Below are 18,663 nucleotides of genomic sequence, written 5' to 3' on the forward strand. Positions count from 1 at the left end.
TGCACTTTAATGTGCGATGTTAATGTCTGCAGGTGTGTGTCTGTGTTTGGCATCATATTTATGCAGGTGGTTCAAAGGTATGTAAATGCATGTATTTTGGTTTTGTGCGTGTCCTTTGCTGTATGTTTGTGTATGAGTGTGCATGTGAGATTACATGTGCAAACGCTTCAGTCGAAGAAGGTTCTCGTCTGTGTGCAGACTCCGTATCTGCCGGTGTGTTTCAGTGTTTGAATTTGTGTGTGTGTGTGTGTGTGTGTGTGTGCATGTATTTGTGGGCATATGAGCAGTCTGCCAATTATGTATATTGAGTTTCTCCTCTGCTCACTTTACGTAAGTGCTCCAATTTGGCAGATGCACATAAACAGATGATCTATTGAGCAGCGAGAGCACTGAACAAGGTAAAAGGGGTGGACTGGAAGGACAATGCGGACGAAGGGTTACATATATATATATATATATATATGTATATACCTTTACATCCAATTGACACACAGTAAACGATTCATGCCATCATTATTTTTGCCTATGCACTCTTTGTGTCATTTTTACAAGGTGTGTCCCATTAATCAGCCCTCTGTATACTGGAATGTACATACCATATGTGTGTGGGAGAAAGAGCGATAAATCATCCTACCTTGTGCAAGGAGAAAGTGCGGACACAGAAAGTGGCCAACTCTATGGTGTCCAACAGGGTCACTTGGGTCATACCATAGGTTTCTGTGCCGCGACTGGGCCAGTACTGGTCACACTTAATCTGGAAGTAAGAGAGAGAGAGATATTTATGTCACATTCTATTAAATGGAGTTTCCACTTCTGGAAAACATCGTGCACATGACAGGAGGGGTACAGAAAAATGTAAACCTTGATCGGTCTGACATAATAACATGCACTCGCGCGCATAAAGCAAGTCCTCCTGTGGATTAAACTCCACGCGGTGTTGGCAGACACACCAGGATATCTTCACTCTACTTCAAATCTGAGAAACGGCACTCAGCAGACTGAACACATGTGACCAGACTGTCACAGCAACTCTATTCTTATAGCTTAATTTTACCATCAATCCTACGTGTTTCTTTCTCTACATCTTAAAGCAAAAAAAGTACACCAGAAATGCGAAACATCAGGGTGTGAAGTTAATTTGATAATCAAAATAAAAGCCTGATAAATTGTTGTCATTTCAGATCCTCATAACTCTTATTCTTGTAAATGCTTTAGTAGGAGTAACACTTTTAATCAAATCCTAGATGGATGTTTCATTTTGACTTTTTCGTCCAGTGGTTCTACAGTATATCTAAAAAAGACAACACCTGCTTCCCCCATCAATCCTCTGTCAGTTTACTTAATCCAAATTCATTCAATATGGGGTGTGACGCACTGGCGAACCTCAGATGAGAAGTGACAGCTAGTGAGGGAGATGCGCTGCTCTCCAGCTTTCTCTACCACTTCTTGCTCAATCTGACACTCAAGTTCTACCGCCCGCTAATCCTGATCACGTTTGACAGGAGTGGAACGCACATGCCAGAATGGAGGATAGGAAAACAATTGAAAGGCGATAGAGGGAGGGAAAATGAGCGGAGACACCTGGGGTGAGTGAGCCTGATGTTGAAACAGGTTTGAGTTGACAGGATGGAACATCACAGTTGGCTTCTTAACATTTAGAGTAGTCCATTCCTTGATAGCGAAGAGTACAGTCTTTGTCGATCCGTCCTATGTAAGGGTGCACTCACACCACTTTTTTGCAGCGCTCACCTGCATTATTGTCTCATAATTTAGAAAAATGCTCATAAGATAGGCACTTTGTTTACATAATGACTAGCTGTCACTGGGGGCAAACAGACAGAACTGATATCAAACTGTCAAACGTCAAAGCAGACGGTGCGTTCTACAGAGTCCCTATGCCACCTGCCAATTTTAATCTGATTGTTCGTTTGGTTATAAAGTGCTGTTGTTTGTTGCCTTCTTACTTTGAATCTGTCTTCTCTTCTTTGCTGGAGTTAGTTGGCTTAAATAAAGTGTTTATATCAAAGGCACATATAAAAAGTTGGAATGTTTATAACAGTGTAAACATATGGACATAAATGTGTGAAAGGAAAACCCAAATACTAAATAAAGTGGACTAGTGTGATCATACCATGACATCTTATTCCTAAATCACTGTGCTCTTCATGCACATTTTCCTCTAACTTCCACTATCAACAGATGGTTGTGGGAGGTACTGGTCACGAGTACAGTAAAAACTATGTGGTACTCGGTTGCAGAACATTTTATTTTAGCTTCCTGCACTGTGCACTCTGAGCACTAAAACTTGCTAAGCGTTCAGTTCTGAAGGGAACAAGCAACAGCTTGTCGCCTGCACTGCAAATAAGGAGAGAAACGATAGCAAAGATTCTCCCAGTGGATAAGCAGCCTACCTTATCAGATGTGAACAGGTAGACCATCTTTGAGTTAACTCCATTTCATCCCCCTCCCCTGCTGCTTTCACCACCTTTTTCAAATGTCTACTCTTCTCTGAAAGCAATCCATCTCAAGAAAATGAAGTCCGATTACTTACCAATAACCATTCGGATGTGAAACTGGGAAATAACCGTAAAGCTTTTGTCTTGCGAAACAGGGATTTCCTTTTAAGGTTCTAAAGTGGTTTGTGAGGCCACTGCAGGGGATCGTTGAAAAGAAACATCCCTTAAAAAAAATGTGTTGAGCGGACTTACGCGTGACTTCTCCTCCAGCCTGGTCATCATAACCACAGTGGCTGCTCTCTGTTCCCACACCATCCTCCAGAAGTCCCCGAACGTCTCTGGTAATGGACCCTGGGTGGCGATGTAGGCATTCTGCTTCCTGTAGCCATCAATGTAGTTGGCGTTGATATAGTCGCTACCTGTGATACCTAGATTTAGACCACAACAAAACAAGATATTTAAAAAAAAAAAACTTTTCTTCTTTTGACACATATTCTTCTTCATTATTTAACTTTACTCATTAATCGCACTTTTTGTGCCATCTGCCTCGATAATTCCCAGTTTTCACACACACTAACTCTGTTTCCCAATCAATGATGGTGTAAAGACTCTAGACTGGAAATAAAATGAAAACAAGTAAATTGCTCATGTAATGAGTTCTCACACCTCTTAATGTTGAAACAAGTGAAAATTGGCTGAGATCGCTGGAAACATTGGAATTGTCCAGAGAGCAGGCAGTGTCTTGTTCTGTCAGCCTTTGGGACTTAAAATATTCTAGGTATTGTTCTTGCCCAATAGATCTTAGTGCTTGTTTTGAAAACACAATTTCAAGACACAATACAAGATTAAATGAAATGTTAAAACAGTCTTGCAACCTTTTTCCCCGTCTGCTACGGCAGAGCTGAAGGAAACCTGAGTCGTTGTTCCATTTGAATGGATTCAAATGCAGCAACTGCCTCAGTCACAATTTCCTCTACTGCTCTTTTGTCATCTTATTTTTCAACCTCTGTTGTTCTGCCTTGGTTTCTGTAGATATGTTGTAGCAGCCCCCATCTGATTTACCACCACCACAAATGGAGTGTGCTTGTAGATGGAGGATAGAGAAAAGTAACAACAGCCAGGAGGTAGATCCAGCAACCATCCCTCTCAGCCCGCCACCATGCTTTGTTGCACACCGGTCCACTAAATCTAGCCGCAAGGAACGCCTCCACGTTGTCGGGTAGACGAATGCGTACTGGAAACATAACGACAAGGATGTGTATAGCAGAAGTAGGCTCTTTTGCCAAACGCTGCTTCCACTGACTGCATGTAACTATCTGTCCCATTACTGTCTCTAAGCAGTAATGGGACACTTCAAAGCTAAACTATGTAGTTCACTGCAGTGCTTCATCAGGATTGCTCATGATAGCAAATGCCAAAGTTGTGTGCAGGACGAAAACCGTCATCAGGGTTTGTGTGTTGTCCTGCATCCTGAAAGGCAAGGTGTCCCTTCATTTTAAAATGTTCTAGAAAAAAGATTCAAGCCAACATGTCGTAAATGGAAACAGGATAATCTGAGATTAGAGCATGTTTAACACTGAGCATTTGACAGCGATAAGACGGAACATCCCCCCCATCTTCATTTCACCAACTTCTACAATCCTGTCAGTTGAAAAGAGATTGCAGTGTGGCGGCATCTGTGTTGGAGAGTCACGTCTCTCTGACTGACATCTCTTCACTCAAGCAACAAACAATGAAACACTTGACTGGGCTAATTTAAGAGAGGAGACGCAGTGTGGACAACAAGGAGAGAGAGAGAGAGAGAGAGAGAGAGAGAGAGAGAGAGCGAGAGAGAGAGAGAGAGAGACGAGGGGAGGCCAAAGAAGAAAAGAGAAGAAAGAATGGAAATAAGGGAAAAAAGAAAGAAAGAAAGGCAAATGTCATTAAAACGGATACCACGTAGCGCAATCCGACTGTGGTGCCCTGGCTTTAGTCATAGCTAAGTGAACAGAGAATAGCGGCGTGCATGAATTGTTCTACTGCTGCGACTAATGGCAAACTCACTGCAGTGTAAAATAGAAATTTCAGACTTGATTAATTTATGCATTTATGGACGATGCATTTTTTTTTTTTCCTGGGATGATTTTGTTATGCATGTTGTCGTACTCTCAAATTGGCCTGACTATTGCGAGATGTCGAAATCTAGTCGGAGCAGTTCGCTCTCACAAAAGAGAGAGTAGTGTGGAGTCGGGAGTTTGGCACTACTCTGAGGAGTCTGGATCTCTTCTGGTGATGCAACGCCAGAACAATGTCAGCGGTGAAGGGTGACTACCTCTGACAACGTCCCTTGAGATTTAGGAGTCAGGGGAAGAGTTTCTTCTCGCTGCGGGATTCTCTGCACTGTGTCTGTGGGCAGTTAGAGGGCAGTCATGAGAGTGGGGCCGATCGGATGAGACAAATGGGACGGTGAAAACACTGGTTAAATTGCTGGTGCTGGGCCCCCCGAGTGCTGGGTCCAGAGATGAGCTGATACAAGTCCCGGCCTCACCCCACAAAAATAATATGATTCCATGAACTGCTTAGCTGCTCAGGACCAAGCTGAGCTGAAACTCGCCTCCCGTTTGGCCTCCCACCAAATGTTGTTTTGTTCTTTACACTCACTGGTTGCTGCTGAACTGAATCTGAACTTCACATACTATAAATTATTTCAATCTATTTTAGGCTGAATGATATTTTGCTTCAAGCTACTGCGTTGACTCAAGGCAGTTCTTGTATAATTCAGCCGAGTCGAGTGTATTTATTCTTCTTATTTTAAGGTCTTAATTGTATTTAATGTGATCTATTCTGCACTGCTATACACTGTTCTAGTTTAGACTTCACTGTCTAGTCCCACCCGGTCTATCCAGTATAAATTCCTAATTACTCAAACTGACTCTGTAATTATGAGGATTTCCCAAATGGTCTGCAATGAGCTGAGCTCATCTCTGAGGTGGTGTAGGTGCAGAGTGTGAGGATGAGTGTGAGCCTTACCCTCGATGGGAGCCAGAATGACGCGGGAGTGGTCGTAGGCGATGACGTTGGCGTAGCGATTTTTGGGCTTGTTCACCTCCAGGTTGGAATGTTCCCAGGTGAACTGCTGGCCTGGATCGATAGACTGGCGGGGGCAAAACATGCACACACAAAGAAGAAATCAGAAGAGCCTTGGAAGGAGCTGGGCAATAACAGTACGACCTGAATGTTATCAAAGAGAGGAGGGGGGGAGGGAGAGGGAGAGAGATTGAGAGGGTGATTTCCCCAAAGGGAAAAAAAGAACACGGTATCATGAAAATCTGCTCACTGCCTGGTTTAAATACTCACGGAAGCTGCGCACCGTACTTTATCGATATCATTAATGTAGCAGGTGTATAATGACAAATAACAATATTGATGAAGGCGGCTGCTCTCCCCCCTTGGAGGAGAGGGCTTGGAGCGAGGCCCGATACTCGGGGGAAAAGAGCCGCCTCTTTACAATTCAAGAATTCCAGATAGATATTCTGTTCCCTTGTCAGGATAATTAAGTATTCCATTACGGTTCCTTGTTTGCTTATAGGCGCCTGGCGCTCTGTTGGTGTAGGGATGGAGGCGTGAAGGTTATTTGCAGTTAGGGCTTCAGCATGTAGGGTGCAGAGAGAGAGACTGAAGCTGAATGAAGTCCAATTGGAAACCTGATCTAACAATTTCCATGCAATCATTACAGCAATCAGAGCTTCCCTCTGTTTGAGGCTCGCTCCATCTGTTTCTTTCTGCTCTCTCGTCTCTAACCCTCTTTCTTTGTCCCTGTTTCCCTTATCTGCATCTCTCCATCTTCAAAGTCTTCCACTTTTTGCCCATATTTCTTTCTCTCTTTATCTCTTCCTCCATCTCCCGTCTCCTCTCTGATGTTTACACTCCTTTTCTAGCAGACACCCTGCAGCTATTTTCTCTTTCTTTTCAGATTACCTTTAGGCTGACTGTGTGTGTGTGTGTGTGTGCGTGTCTGTGTGCATAAAAAGATTGGGGTCACTTCCCTGAAACATCGCTCAATTCAAAAATTGAAAACCACATCTGTGTAGTTCAAACTTGAATAGCTTTTTTCATAAATTACATTTAGGACTCATGTATGGCAAAAGTCCATTCTCAAATTCTGCAACAACTAGAATTTCTCCCTCTTCCTCCTCCTTTTGATCCATGATGACACATTCGAAGATGAATGACAGCTCCTGTCAAGCGGGGAGGCTTTGCAGGACATGGCTCTTAAGTGCCTGAGAGAGAAGATGGATAACAAACTCAGCGGCGTCTGTATCTTCAGGTAAAACTGTGGCTGCCTTTTCATTGCCGTTTGCGTGTCAGATTATCTCCTCTTCATCTCCGCTCTCCAGCTGAGTTGCCCTGCTCTCTCTCTCTCTCCCCGCACTGAATCCTCATCATTAACCAAGCCTCCCCACCTCATCTCTCTACCCTCTTCGCTCCATTTTTCCTCCTCCCTTACATCCCGCCTGGCTAAAAACCAATCAGTCAAAGCCCCGTAGAGCTGTGCTTGGCAAGCCAGGGCGCCCGGACGAGCAGCCATTCATCAAGAAAATAACAAAATTAAAATTACACTTCTCTATTTAATTTGGTCATTTATTTTTCCTGGGGGGTGGTTTTGTGAAGGGGCAAGGGGACGGAGAGAGTGAAAAAGACAGAGTGGGAGAAGAGACGAACGGAGAAGGGGGGGGGGTTTAATGTTCTCTCAAAGCCAAGTAATTAGAAGTTGTAGTTGTACCAACACGTCAACTTTGGCATCACGTCTCTCGTCTCTCTTCCCCCCGAATGGAACAAGCTTGTCCACTTGGTACATAGCTCGGGTGTGGATTTATGAATAATAGATACCCAAGAAATACTGGATGGCTATGAGAAGTCATTATCCACCCACATCCCCCGGCAGGCATGATGACAGCAATCTATGCCGGTGTACCTGCTTCCTACCTTAGCTTGGCGTGCAGCAAGGCGACAGGCACAGTGATTTAGGAATGGCGAGGAGGGGATATTGCTTGTATGCAAACGAGAGCTGATTCAGCACTCCTGATTTCTAATCAACTCTAGTGTCATTTATAACCGCAGCGGTCTCAGATCTCAGACAGCTCGGCTACCCCTTCTACACACACATATAAACGGACTATGTTAAAGCCTAACTGCCACTGCGCTTTTTCCCAAAAACACATTAGTTGAGTTGTGCGTACACCAGTCTATGTCTCTATTTTGGAAGAAAAATCATCTTTTCTTAGTTCACTGGTGTGTGTGTGTGTGTGTGTGACGAATTTCAAATCACTGATTTATCTTCTTATAGAGCCATTACGTTAATTACATTTCCTTAAGTAAATGTTTATGACTGTAATTTCTGGTCTTTTTTTCAAATAGGTTCCCTCAAGTCCCCAATTTCTCAATGTTTCTATCTTTCACCTGCACCTACCCAACACACATCTTAGATGTCACAAAAGGACATTTTGCAGCAGCAAGATTCAGCTTCTTGTTTTCCTGTTTCCTGATGTAGGACTGGGCGCATTATAGTCGCATGATTCTTTTATTCAGCAAAGAATTTGAGGAGTTGCAACAACCCGCCAAGGGATATAGTATACAAAAATGACAATTGTCTTGTTTTGCCATGTAGAGGCTGAAAATATATCTGAAGACATACGTGGCAAAGAATAACTGATGTTTCGTAATTGCTCAAGCGCCACCAGCTGGAGCATTGTTGACACGCCAAAAAAAAGAAAGAGAAAGACATTTCCCTGAGGGAATGAAGGGACTCTTGTGTCCCCTTCCAATGAAAACACAATCAGACAGGATTCAATATTCTGAAGAAACTTTGACATTTGAACCCTTTGGCCCACTGACCTCATATTCCTGGGAGAGCTTGAGGTTGTCGTTGGCCTTGAGAAGCTCTGTGTGTTCAGCCAGCTCTGATATGGGGATGGGAGGATGACTCATCATACCTGATTGTCAAAAAATTGAGAGAGAATTTCCACACAGGAGAAGAGAGGATGGAAAGTTCGTTAGTACAGCAGAGAGGACACACAAGTTCAAATCACACAACTCCTGATTTTGGGTGAGAATGTGTTGCTTACATAACAATGGAAGTTGGGTTTTAGTGGTGGGGAAGCTTGTGCAGAACATGGTGAATGTCACACACAGCAAACACGTATAGACTGGTGATGTTACAAGCACTTGATCGGACCAGGCCAGAGCTCAAAAACAGCTAGGTCTGTCGAGCAGGGCTGATTATCTTCTAAAGAAGCTGCTAGTATATACACCCACAGACCAAAGTGTATTTATTCCCACAATGGTCATGATGCTGATGGATAGGTGGACCAAAGTTTCTGAGTGTAGCCAGAGAAAAACATCCGAAGACATCAATCTTCTTTAATAGCTTTGGAAATGAGTTAAAAATGACACAAGATGAAAAAGTTTTTGATGGTGAGATCACAGACAAGAAACACAACAGCCTTTTTTTTTAGTCTTTGAATGAATGGAATGCTTATGTTGGCAAATTCCCTTTCACTCCTCATTGAAGATAATTAAGAGTAAGAAGAATTCAACACTGGATAACTGGTTGGTGGAAAAAAACTATGTTATGGAAATATGTTTTTACTTAAAGAAGATCCAAGTAATTTCTCAATATTGATACGTGAATACTATATATTATTATTTTCAACATTTAAACTTTATTACTTTCGACACAATCTTCAATTAAAAAGAAAGATGAGAGGGAAGCTCTTAAACAGTCAATGTGGATCAGACCTAACATATCCCACAGGGATACAGTACGACTGTATCCTTATCCTGTAAGGCTCTTGTTGTGCTCTGTTGTTCGGTGACAATTTGGACTGTTGCCTCTATAAAAAGGCGCTTGTTGAAGAACGGAGCCCTGACCTGGGGGCTCATGGGGAGGGAGGTGGGAGGGGGGTAAGGAGGTTTAGGAGTGTGAGTGATGTTGAGTGACACAGTGAGCTGCTCCATTCCAGCCAGCCGGTGCAAAGCAAGCAAGCTGCTGTTTCTACTATTTCCTTCTATCTGCCGCCCCCCAAAAAAAAAACAGTGAACATTGGCTCTAAGATGAACACCACTTTCTTCCCGAAATCACAAAAAAGAACTCACAGTTGCATGCCCACTACTTTATCCTTCCAGATCCTTTTGACATTTAACCCAAGCAATTCCCAGAAAGAACGAGCTTTCCAATTGGGTGGGAAAATTGTTTGAGTTTTTTTTTTCCGGCTCGCTTCAATATCCACTGAATATTGTGTCGCTGATGCTACAATATTATCAGCACTGCTGTGCACTCCAGTCACTAATCCATTTAGGAGCATAATGCTGAGACCATGTAATGGAATATGGAGCAGCTATAGATTGTGGCTCTGTCCCTGCGTGCAGCCTGCCTATAAGAGGTCTCTCGTCCTGCAGAGTGACGAGGGTCAAAAGTCGACAACATGTTGAAAGCTCTTCACACAGAAAAGTTACAAAGGCTTAATTGGGCGTGCAAATCGGCATAATCACATTAACCATCCATAATTTCCCTTTTCTCACAATGCCTACTATCCCCCCCAATGTCAAGGGGGTCACTGGTGTTTTGGCTGCTTTTGTTACGCTTAAGAGAGGGAGCCCAACTCTCTCTGCGCTGACAGTCTTCATTAGTAATGGTAATTTATTTTACACTGACAGAACAATGCAGCAGCATCAATTACACGAAGATTAACACAGATTACAATGCATATATGAGACAAATGGAGATGACGCTGGATGCCGTGACATCCCTCCGAAAATGAATGGACACACTGCATTAACAGCCGACTTGACAAACACCCATGCACTTCTGAATGATCATCTTCATTTAAATGTTTACTGAATTAATAGTTTTCTTCCATTTAGATTTTTTTTTAAAGCCGGTGTTGAAATTATTTTCCTTTTCAATATCTTCAAATAAACTGAAACACAACCTTGTAAGGTAATAGGAGAACTCAAACGATACGAATGCATTCGGACAGAACTGTGTGTTTATTTATTACTTGAGTTTCTCAATGAGCTGACGAAGCATGCAGATTGCGGTGGCATCACTTGAGAATGAGACAGAGTTACTAATCACTTCTGGTGCGGGAACTCATTGAGATCAGCATCAAGAAAAATATTGCAAATTTAATTTAGTTGTCAGTTTACTTGCCTCGAATTCAAAGGGAAAAGGTATCAGACATTATGAGCGGAATAAGTAAATGCGTATGCAAATGAGGGGCCCGCACTTCTCCTTGAGAGAACAAGAGTGGGTTGTTTGAGAGGAGATCAAAGAATATGTGTGTGTGTGTGTGGTTTTCTAGTTTACTCTGTGTGTCTCTATGTGTATTTGTGAGTGTGTGTGCGTTACTGAGACGCTCAACCTCCATCAATTCATTTCAGTTTTTGTTTACTGCCCGCATTACTGTCTGCATGTATAAGTGCCTGGTACAGTTGGAGAGATATACGAGGCCAAAGTGTTTACGTATACATCCAAATAAAGCATAATGCACTGCCAGTGGGAAAGGCTGAAGGTTTTACATACTAGGGCTTGTTTATTCCCTAAAACATTGGTAGAATGTTTAACAAAACGTGTATGAAAACTATTTGAATCCTTACAACTGCAAAAGTCTTAACTCCATTATTTGACCTTTTATTCCACGTTGTCTTTTGCCAACATAGCGCTATACATCCCTATAAGTTGTCATGTTTTCACCTCACAGCTAAACCATTCTGTTTGTGCAACCATTTCTCTCTCTCAGTGTTCTTTTCCAGCCTCACCCATGTGTTGTGTTCTCAAGACAAATGAGTCGATCGCGTCCGCTTTGTTCTCTGATTCTTTTTGTCGTTTACACACTGCGCGGCACATTGCAGTGTTTATCCGAGAAAAGATTCACTTTCAAAACTAGGCTTTGGCGTGACCCGTACTCAAGCAAAGTCAGTCAAGGACAAAATTGTTGTTATTCCCTACCCCCACTCCAACGCTCACCCTTCTCTTAAACACAACCCCCCGCCTCACCATGGCTTTTTACTATCCATGTACAGACTCTTCTATTTTTTCACAGCAATAACCAGCGTGATCAATGAACACAGATAAATAAACTAGCGTCTAATTACACATATCCAATATCCCGATGCGCCTGAGAAATATAATGATTCTTTTTGATAAGCCAAAACAGTCTCTCTCGGAAAGCCTATTTATGATGCTGCGTATTTCCATATAAAAGGGAAGAAGTCTGACTGTGGGTAAGCAAAGAAAATAAATGGCGAAAAATGGGGAAGCGGAAAATCAGAAACTCTGCTTTTTCTCCCGGATGATCCTTTTACAGTGAGCAGCGAGAGGGGGTGATCAAATGTCGAGCCATTGTTTGCCGCCGCTTTAATTAATTCTGCTCGTTATCTCCGAGCACAGAAAAGACCCTGTTTCTTCAGAATGGAAATGGGGCAGTGGTGGTGAAGGAGGAGGAGGAAGAAGGGAGAACAACAACAAGGAGGTGAGGAAGGGGAGGCAGAGAAAGAGGGATAACAGTGATTGTACTCCTGTAAAAAAACAACCTCTCAACCATCTCTACATCAGCAGAAGTGCTCGCACAGGTTATTTATGCATGGTGGATTAATGCACAGCCAACAGCCCAAGTGAATATCGTGACTGACATTCAATTAAGGAAAGGAAAAAAACAGCCCAGTATACCAGTAGTAACCAACATCAAATTAATTAGTGCTGAAATTTTGCTGCATAATGTGAAAAAACAAACAAATGCAAATTACTGTATGTATTTGTAAATGAAGGCAAGCGAGCTTAAAACAAAAAAAAAAGATAAGAAAAGCTGGTACGCAAATGCTAAAAGCATAGAGACTAACTTTCATAGTCAAAATCTGCTTCACTCTGAGGACTGCTTAGACCAGAATCTGTAAAGAACAGCAAACATAAGAGAAAATGATTTCAAAAGGTTGTAATGTAACAGAAGATGCTATGTAAAAGAAAATATAAAAGTGTGCAAAATGACAAAAGGAGATAAGACACAAAGGATTTTTTTTTTTTTTGTACCAACAGTTTACCATCAGTCAACTAAGGCCCTTCCCAGGGAGGCCTGATTGACAGACTTGAGTCCAGACCGCCACACAGTCGTGAAAAAGTAGGGCTACAATTTCAGATCAGATCAGATCAGCTACAGTCCTCCAGACTGGTTAGCCAAGGGCATCAGCCTGCTGAGAAAACCCTTCTGCAAAGCCCCATATCAACGGTCATAGACATCATGGGTAAGAAAATTGATTTGCTATCTCTAAGCTTTCATGAACACCCGCTGGAACGTCCCATTGACAGCAATGAGGAAGACACAGAGAAGCGAAAACCAGCTTATGTTTCCTGGTGAAAACTAACTCAGAAAGGTTCTTTCTTCAGCGGCTTGGTGCTGAGACAATGGCACTGGGAATGAAAGGTGTGGAAAAGTGTCCACATTCTTGGCTGACAGCTGTGGAGCCACAGCTTATTGGAGACAGAGCTCTGAGGAATGCTGCGATGGTTCAAAGTCTTATTTGCACCAGAGGAGAAGTCCTCTGAGGCCGCAGCCAGCGATGCTATGTCCGAGTAGACTGAGGTCGTCTCAGCCCTTCAAGCAGAAAGGAGCCATCTGTGACGACGTTAACTGAACATGTGGCTAAGGAATACAGTTTGATGGGATGCTGCCAAGCTGCCGATCAAGTGGAGGGAAACAAATTTTTGCCAGGGCTGAAAGCTGAACTCAGATTAACAGCTCAGTGATCACATCACCCAAAGATGGCAACTTGTATCCAAAAGAGTACAGATAATTTGTTCCAGAGCATGTATAAGACGAAGGCAAGGAAATCTGATCCGTGGGCAAAATCAAAAAAGATGTTTGTTTTTCTCAAATAAACTCTGTTCTCCTACCGAAAAAAGTCTGGTCCCAAAAAACATAACACATTTACGAAAACATTGATACAGTAAAAAGGCAGGAATGACAACAATCCCAGTTGGGAGCCAAAACAAGCGCAAGGAATAATGAAGAAATACGAACATGATTAGGATGTATGTCAGCCCTAAACACTGCATCTCTAAATTCTGCAAAATATAAGTTGCTAAAATGAGTTTTGCTGGGTTTACCTTGCACTGACGTCTCAGCGAGAGGACGTCAGGCCAGTGGCGCCAAATGAGCGCTGAGAGATGAAGACATCGAACATCCCCCTCTGCCTAATTGATTTGTGACAATGACTAATTAAGCCTAGCAGGGGGTGCTCTGATCCACTGTCTCCAAACGTCATTCATCACAGCAGGGGGGGAAAGCACAGGCGTGTCTGATTATCTTTATGTGTGTGTGTGTGTGTGTGTGTGTGTGTGTTTCGACAGAACTCTTGGTGAGGAGGAGGGCACGGTTGTTGCAGACGTTGCTGTAATCTGGAGAAACAAGTAGGTTGCTTTTGCACGGAAGCGAATGGCTGGTGTCTGTGGGTTTCGCAAGTGTGTGATGCCGTCTGCAAGAAAATGTTTGATTTTTACATGCTTCAATGTGGAAGCCACTTCCTCTGAGAGAATTATGGGGGCGTGAAGTGTCATATGCGATGCTGTATTGCAACACATCGAGGTGGTATAAAGTATAAATAGAAAATATATCAGAGATATGTTAAAGAGTAAACCCAGAGTGTTCACCTGAGTTCATATATATATATATATAAATTGTCATTGTTACAGTTGACCATCTTTTCACCGAAGTCGTAAAAAGAGAAACAGAGAAAAGGCCGACACAAAAAATATGAGAGAGAGAAAAGATCGAGTACTTGTAGCAAAAGGGGGGCTTGGTTGGGGATAGACAGTAGATATCCACTCAGTCGTGCTGCTTCATTACTTTGGCCCCATTTGACAATTAAACCCCGGGCACCAATGGAGATAATGACAAAACGAGCCACTCTGCGCCCCAAGGAATTATGGGATGTCACTGTGAGGCTGTCACATGACCTACAGGCTTCAAAGCAGAAACGCACAAGCACACACACACGCAATGTACACACTCTCTCTGAAACGCATTGGCCGAGCTTAGCTTATAGGAAGTCTAATCAAAAACATATTTTTGTTCCCCAGCACTAGGGGTCACCGAGCACACATTGCCGATGCGGCATATGCTCTGCTGGATAGCAGAGGCCGTGGATAAGTGCACTGGGAGTATGCTCATTTGAACAATGGTCGCTATTAGCTGATGGGGATGTTCACAAATGCTCACCGGCCCACTTAATTGGGCTAAAACGTCCATTCAAATTAAATTCCTCGGGTGCAGAGATAACGACATCGTCCAATTCTGCGGAACAACGACAGGGCTGTCGAATGAGAAGGCTTTTCATATACAGTATAAAGAGGACTCTCAGCATGCATTGGTGAACATTATGTGAGAGTCAGATTGTAACAAGAGATTCTATGATTTAAGGAACGAAGGAGGACAGTTGAGGGTACAGTTGAAAGTGCTGGAAGTCAGAGAGACAAATACCAGGAATGGCCAATAAAACCTTGTCATTGCTGAACCACTAATAGGGCTCTGAATATCAGGCGAGATAAAGATGAGGAGAAGAAAATTGAACTTCTAATTATGCAGAAGCAGGTTTCAGCATCTCCTTTCATCCTCGTGTCTCTCATGTAAATAAGATACAAACTCAGGCAGCATGACTGGGCTACCAAAGAAGATAAAGAGAAATGCTCCGTTTTGAAATCTGAGCCCTTTGATGGAGCAGAGACTGGCCGTGGATGACGGATGGATAATTGAGAGACAACTGGGAGACAGAAAGACGGAGGGAAGAGAAAGGGAGGAGAAACGAGGGAACACAAGATGGAGGCGTTTATTCTTTTAACCCATTGGCTTGGGCTGGTGAGAACATTTGAAATAAACCGAAATTTTTTCAAAATGTCTCTCATTACTCGGTCAAATTAAGACCTTGAAGAAAGAATATAATCCAAACCATCTTGTGGAAAACTAACAATGGAGGTAACTAACCTCTAATATGTTCGGATATTTCCAAAACTGGAAATGTGCTGCATGTAAACCCATGTCACTTTTATATATATATATATGTTTTTTTTAAACAAATCATGGCTTAGTATTATGCATTGGGAACTTAATTGAATCATATACAACACACACAAAAAAGCAAAATATAATTCAGACCGATTACAACAAACTATAGATTGCATTGTGGCCTAGATAACAGAAGGCTAAATAACAGAAAGACAGACCGATAGATAATGGGTTTGAAAACGGAGGCAGGAGGAAGATGGAGAAGCCTTAGAGAATGAGTTTGGGATCGAATGCGCTCTGTTGTTAACACCAGGCTTTATCTCGGATGAAAACCAGACGGAAAGTGAGACAGAAGAGAAAGCAGGTCAAAACCCAGGATAACCTAAAAACAGGATTTCTTTTCAACACAAAAACATAGAAACAATAAGTCCAACAACAGACATCATTCTCCAACTTGTTTGTTATTCATAAATGGCTAATTGTTACATGAGGACATGGCACACACACATACATGGCTTGCAGGTAGTTATGGAAGGCACATAATGTCAAACAGAATGACGTGGGAGTACTTCACGGACATATATGCGGCAGCATAAATTCAAATTTTAAGTTGCATCATGTGCGAATAGTTAATCTCTGTGTAGGCGGTACGCATGTGTGTGCTAGTCTTACAATCAGTTTTCACTATGTAAGTTATGTGTATATTAAAACTGATAACTGCACATGAGTAAAACATTTTCACTTTAAAAAAACAGAACGTGTTAAAAAGGAAGGTGTTCTGCAGGTGTGTGTCTTTATTTGCTTTATTAAATAGCAGTTGGCCAAATATGAGCTTTTAACAGCCAATAACGGTTTTGTGGGATTCGAGCAGGTGCTAACGAACATTATTTGCCACATTTTAACATTTGGTTTCCATTTCAGTAGGTCGTAAAAGTGAGGATTTTGAAGTTCCTGCAAAACTTTGGTATTTGGAGGATAAAAATTGCATTACAGCGGCCTCCATGAATGTGTATGGAGGTAAGTAGCTTCTTCAAATTCTGTTCTTTTTCTACAACTCTGAAACCTTTGGACTGGCCTAATGTTGTACTCACTACTGGCATTGTAAAGATAACAGACATAAGTGTCCACTGTCTTAGAATGCAAATCCAATTAGGCCAAGAAAATAAAAAAAGTTGTTGGATTCTTTGCAGGCCAGTTATTTGGAGGTGTAAATAAAGAACATTAACTATTGCTATCTCAATAATCCATGATGTACTCGTAATGCAGAGCTATTTGTGCTTTTACTTTTCTATTTATTTTGTTGTTAAGAGGGGCCGCTGGGTAAAAACACTTAGACTACGTTGCACAGGTGTGTCCAAAATCTCTAGTCAGTCTCTTGTAACACAATGTTGTAGTAACCCACGACCCAAGCTGTAAAATACCAGTTTTCCTTGAAGGCAAAACTAGGAAGGTCTCTTTACAAGATTGACAGGCTGTCACACCCACAGCTCCTTCACATCTTTTATATTGTCAGCGACAATTCAAATCTATTTTCTACAGAAAGTCCAATGTAGACAAATTCGGCCAAACATGTTGTGAATACAGTATATCTGTTAAACTACACCGACAGAGGTTGCTGAATTTTACAATGAGACCGTTTATGTTCCTCAGTGTAAGTGTTGTGTGTCCTTCCTGTACCTGGAGTTTGGAAGTTGATGCGTCTCATCTCCACAGGGTCTGTAGGGTGGTGGGGTGTAATGTCTGCGTTGTTCAGCAGACATTTTGTGCGCGGCTCTGACTCTTTTCTCTTGCGGCTGGAAAGCAAGACAAGCGAAGAGTGGAAAGAGGGGAAAGCGTACAACAAAAAACAACAACTTTCAGTGAGCAGTTGATCAAGCAAAGCAGTCACTACTCTTACTAATGATGATACCTAAACAACTCAGCAACTCCAACTGACTGATAATGCAGCGGGTCAAGAAACGCTAGAGTGAAACCCAATCAAAAACAGGTGAGCTGAAAAATCTCTGTATCAGGTGCGCAAAATTCTCCTTCACCTTCACTAATTAAAAGGCATCGTTTTTGCTGCGGCAGGCTATTTTGTCTTCCCCTGTATAAGGCAATAAAGTATGACTAAACCTTACCTGTCAGGTTTGCTGTTTCCAGAGAAAGCAATAGGAGTCAAATAAATATATAAAGATGGTGAAAACACAACACACAAGGAGAAAGGGAGAGGGGGGGAGGCAAGAAGAGAGATAAATCAATAGAGAGCAGTTTAAAATGCACAGGGGTCGCTGCTGGGCTCGCAAAATGCGAGATAAAGCTCATCAGCATTTGGAGGAGGTGAGTGCATGCGTGCGTGTGTGTGTGTGTGTGCACATGTATCAGTGTGTGTGAGAACAAGTGAGTGTTCAATAAAATGTGCAAGTAAGTGCATATATTCGTGAGCCTGTGTCTGGGTGCCTATTTACGCGTGTGTGCATATGTGTGTGTGCGAGGGTGCAGATATAGATGGGTAAGGGGAATGTCAGGGCCAAGGGCAGACCTGGGGAACACTATTCACCAGGGAGAGATTGGGAGGGAGATGGGAGAGTGAGGGAGACAGAAAGAGAAGAGAGAACAGAGAGAGAGAGATCCAAGGAGAGATGTTACTCTCCCTAACCACAAAGACTGACCTAAGGCAAGGTCAGACAGTCAAGGATCATCTGACAGTAGCAATCTGTACTTGTGTGGCTCACACCAGCCCCCGTGAAATAATTCAGGGATCTTCCCTGGTATGTAAGGCGACCTCTCCAGTCACTGAGACCTAAGCTACAACTAACTGTGAAATAAAGTGGGGAAATATTAACTGTAGACGGATGTTTTGGAAGTACATTTGTTTAGACAGGAGGAGAGCTGCCTTGTTCATTTGGCATAAATGCAGAGCTTGATTTCCACTACTAGAAAATAGGGTCACTCACTCCTGAACAATTATTAATTAAAGCAATAACGGTTCAAAATGACTATGAAGTAACTTGGACAACATTGGAATGACACCTTTACGGAGCATTATTTCCTGAAGAAATAGGCATTTCTGTGACATCCCTCGATTGGTAGAATGTAGCATTCTTAGTTCAGCTATTGAGCACCATCTCAAGGAATCTCCTCCTCTCTCCTTTCTCCAACCACCTCTATTCCCCCAACCATCTTTTTCACAA

General features: G+C 42.4%; 1 protein-coding gene across 1 annotated transcript in view; it reads right to left on the minus strand.

Moving 5' to 3' along the window:
* The window catches only part of ptprsa (protein tyrosine phosphatase receptor type Sa), a 219,463-nt gene that overhangs the window by 19,200 nt on the left and 181,600 nt on the right, over window positions 1–18,663 (minus strand). The window contains exons 23-29 of the mRNA XM_079158092.1: window positions 17,611–17,622; window positions 17,168–17,283; window positions 12,336–12,383; window positions 8,331–8,428; window positions 5,466–5,589; window positions 2,709–2,884; window positions 635–754 (exon numbers count right to left, since the gene is read on the minus strand). Coding sequence (XP_079014218.1) covers window positions 635–754; window positions 2,709–2,884; window positions 5,466–5,589; window positions 8,331–8,428; window positions 12,336–12,383; window positions 17,168–17,283; window positions 17,611–17,622 — 694 coding nt within the window. The remainder of the gene's footprint in view (window positions 1–634; window positions 755–2,708; window positions 2,885–5,465; window positions 5,590–8,330; window positions 8,429–12,335; window positions 12,384–17,167; window positions 17,284–17,610; window positions 17,623–18,663) is intronic.

Source organism: Pholis gunnellus, assembly GCF_910591455.1.
Source record: "Pholis gunnellus genome assembly, chromosome: 4".
NCBI classification, from domain to species: Eukaryota; Metazoa; Chordata; class Actinopteri; order Perciformes; family Pholidae; genus Pholis; species Pholis gunnellus.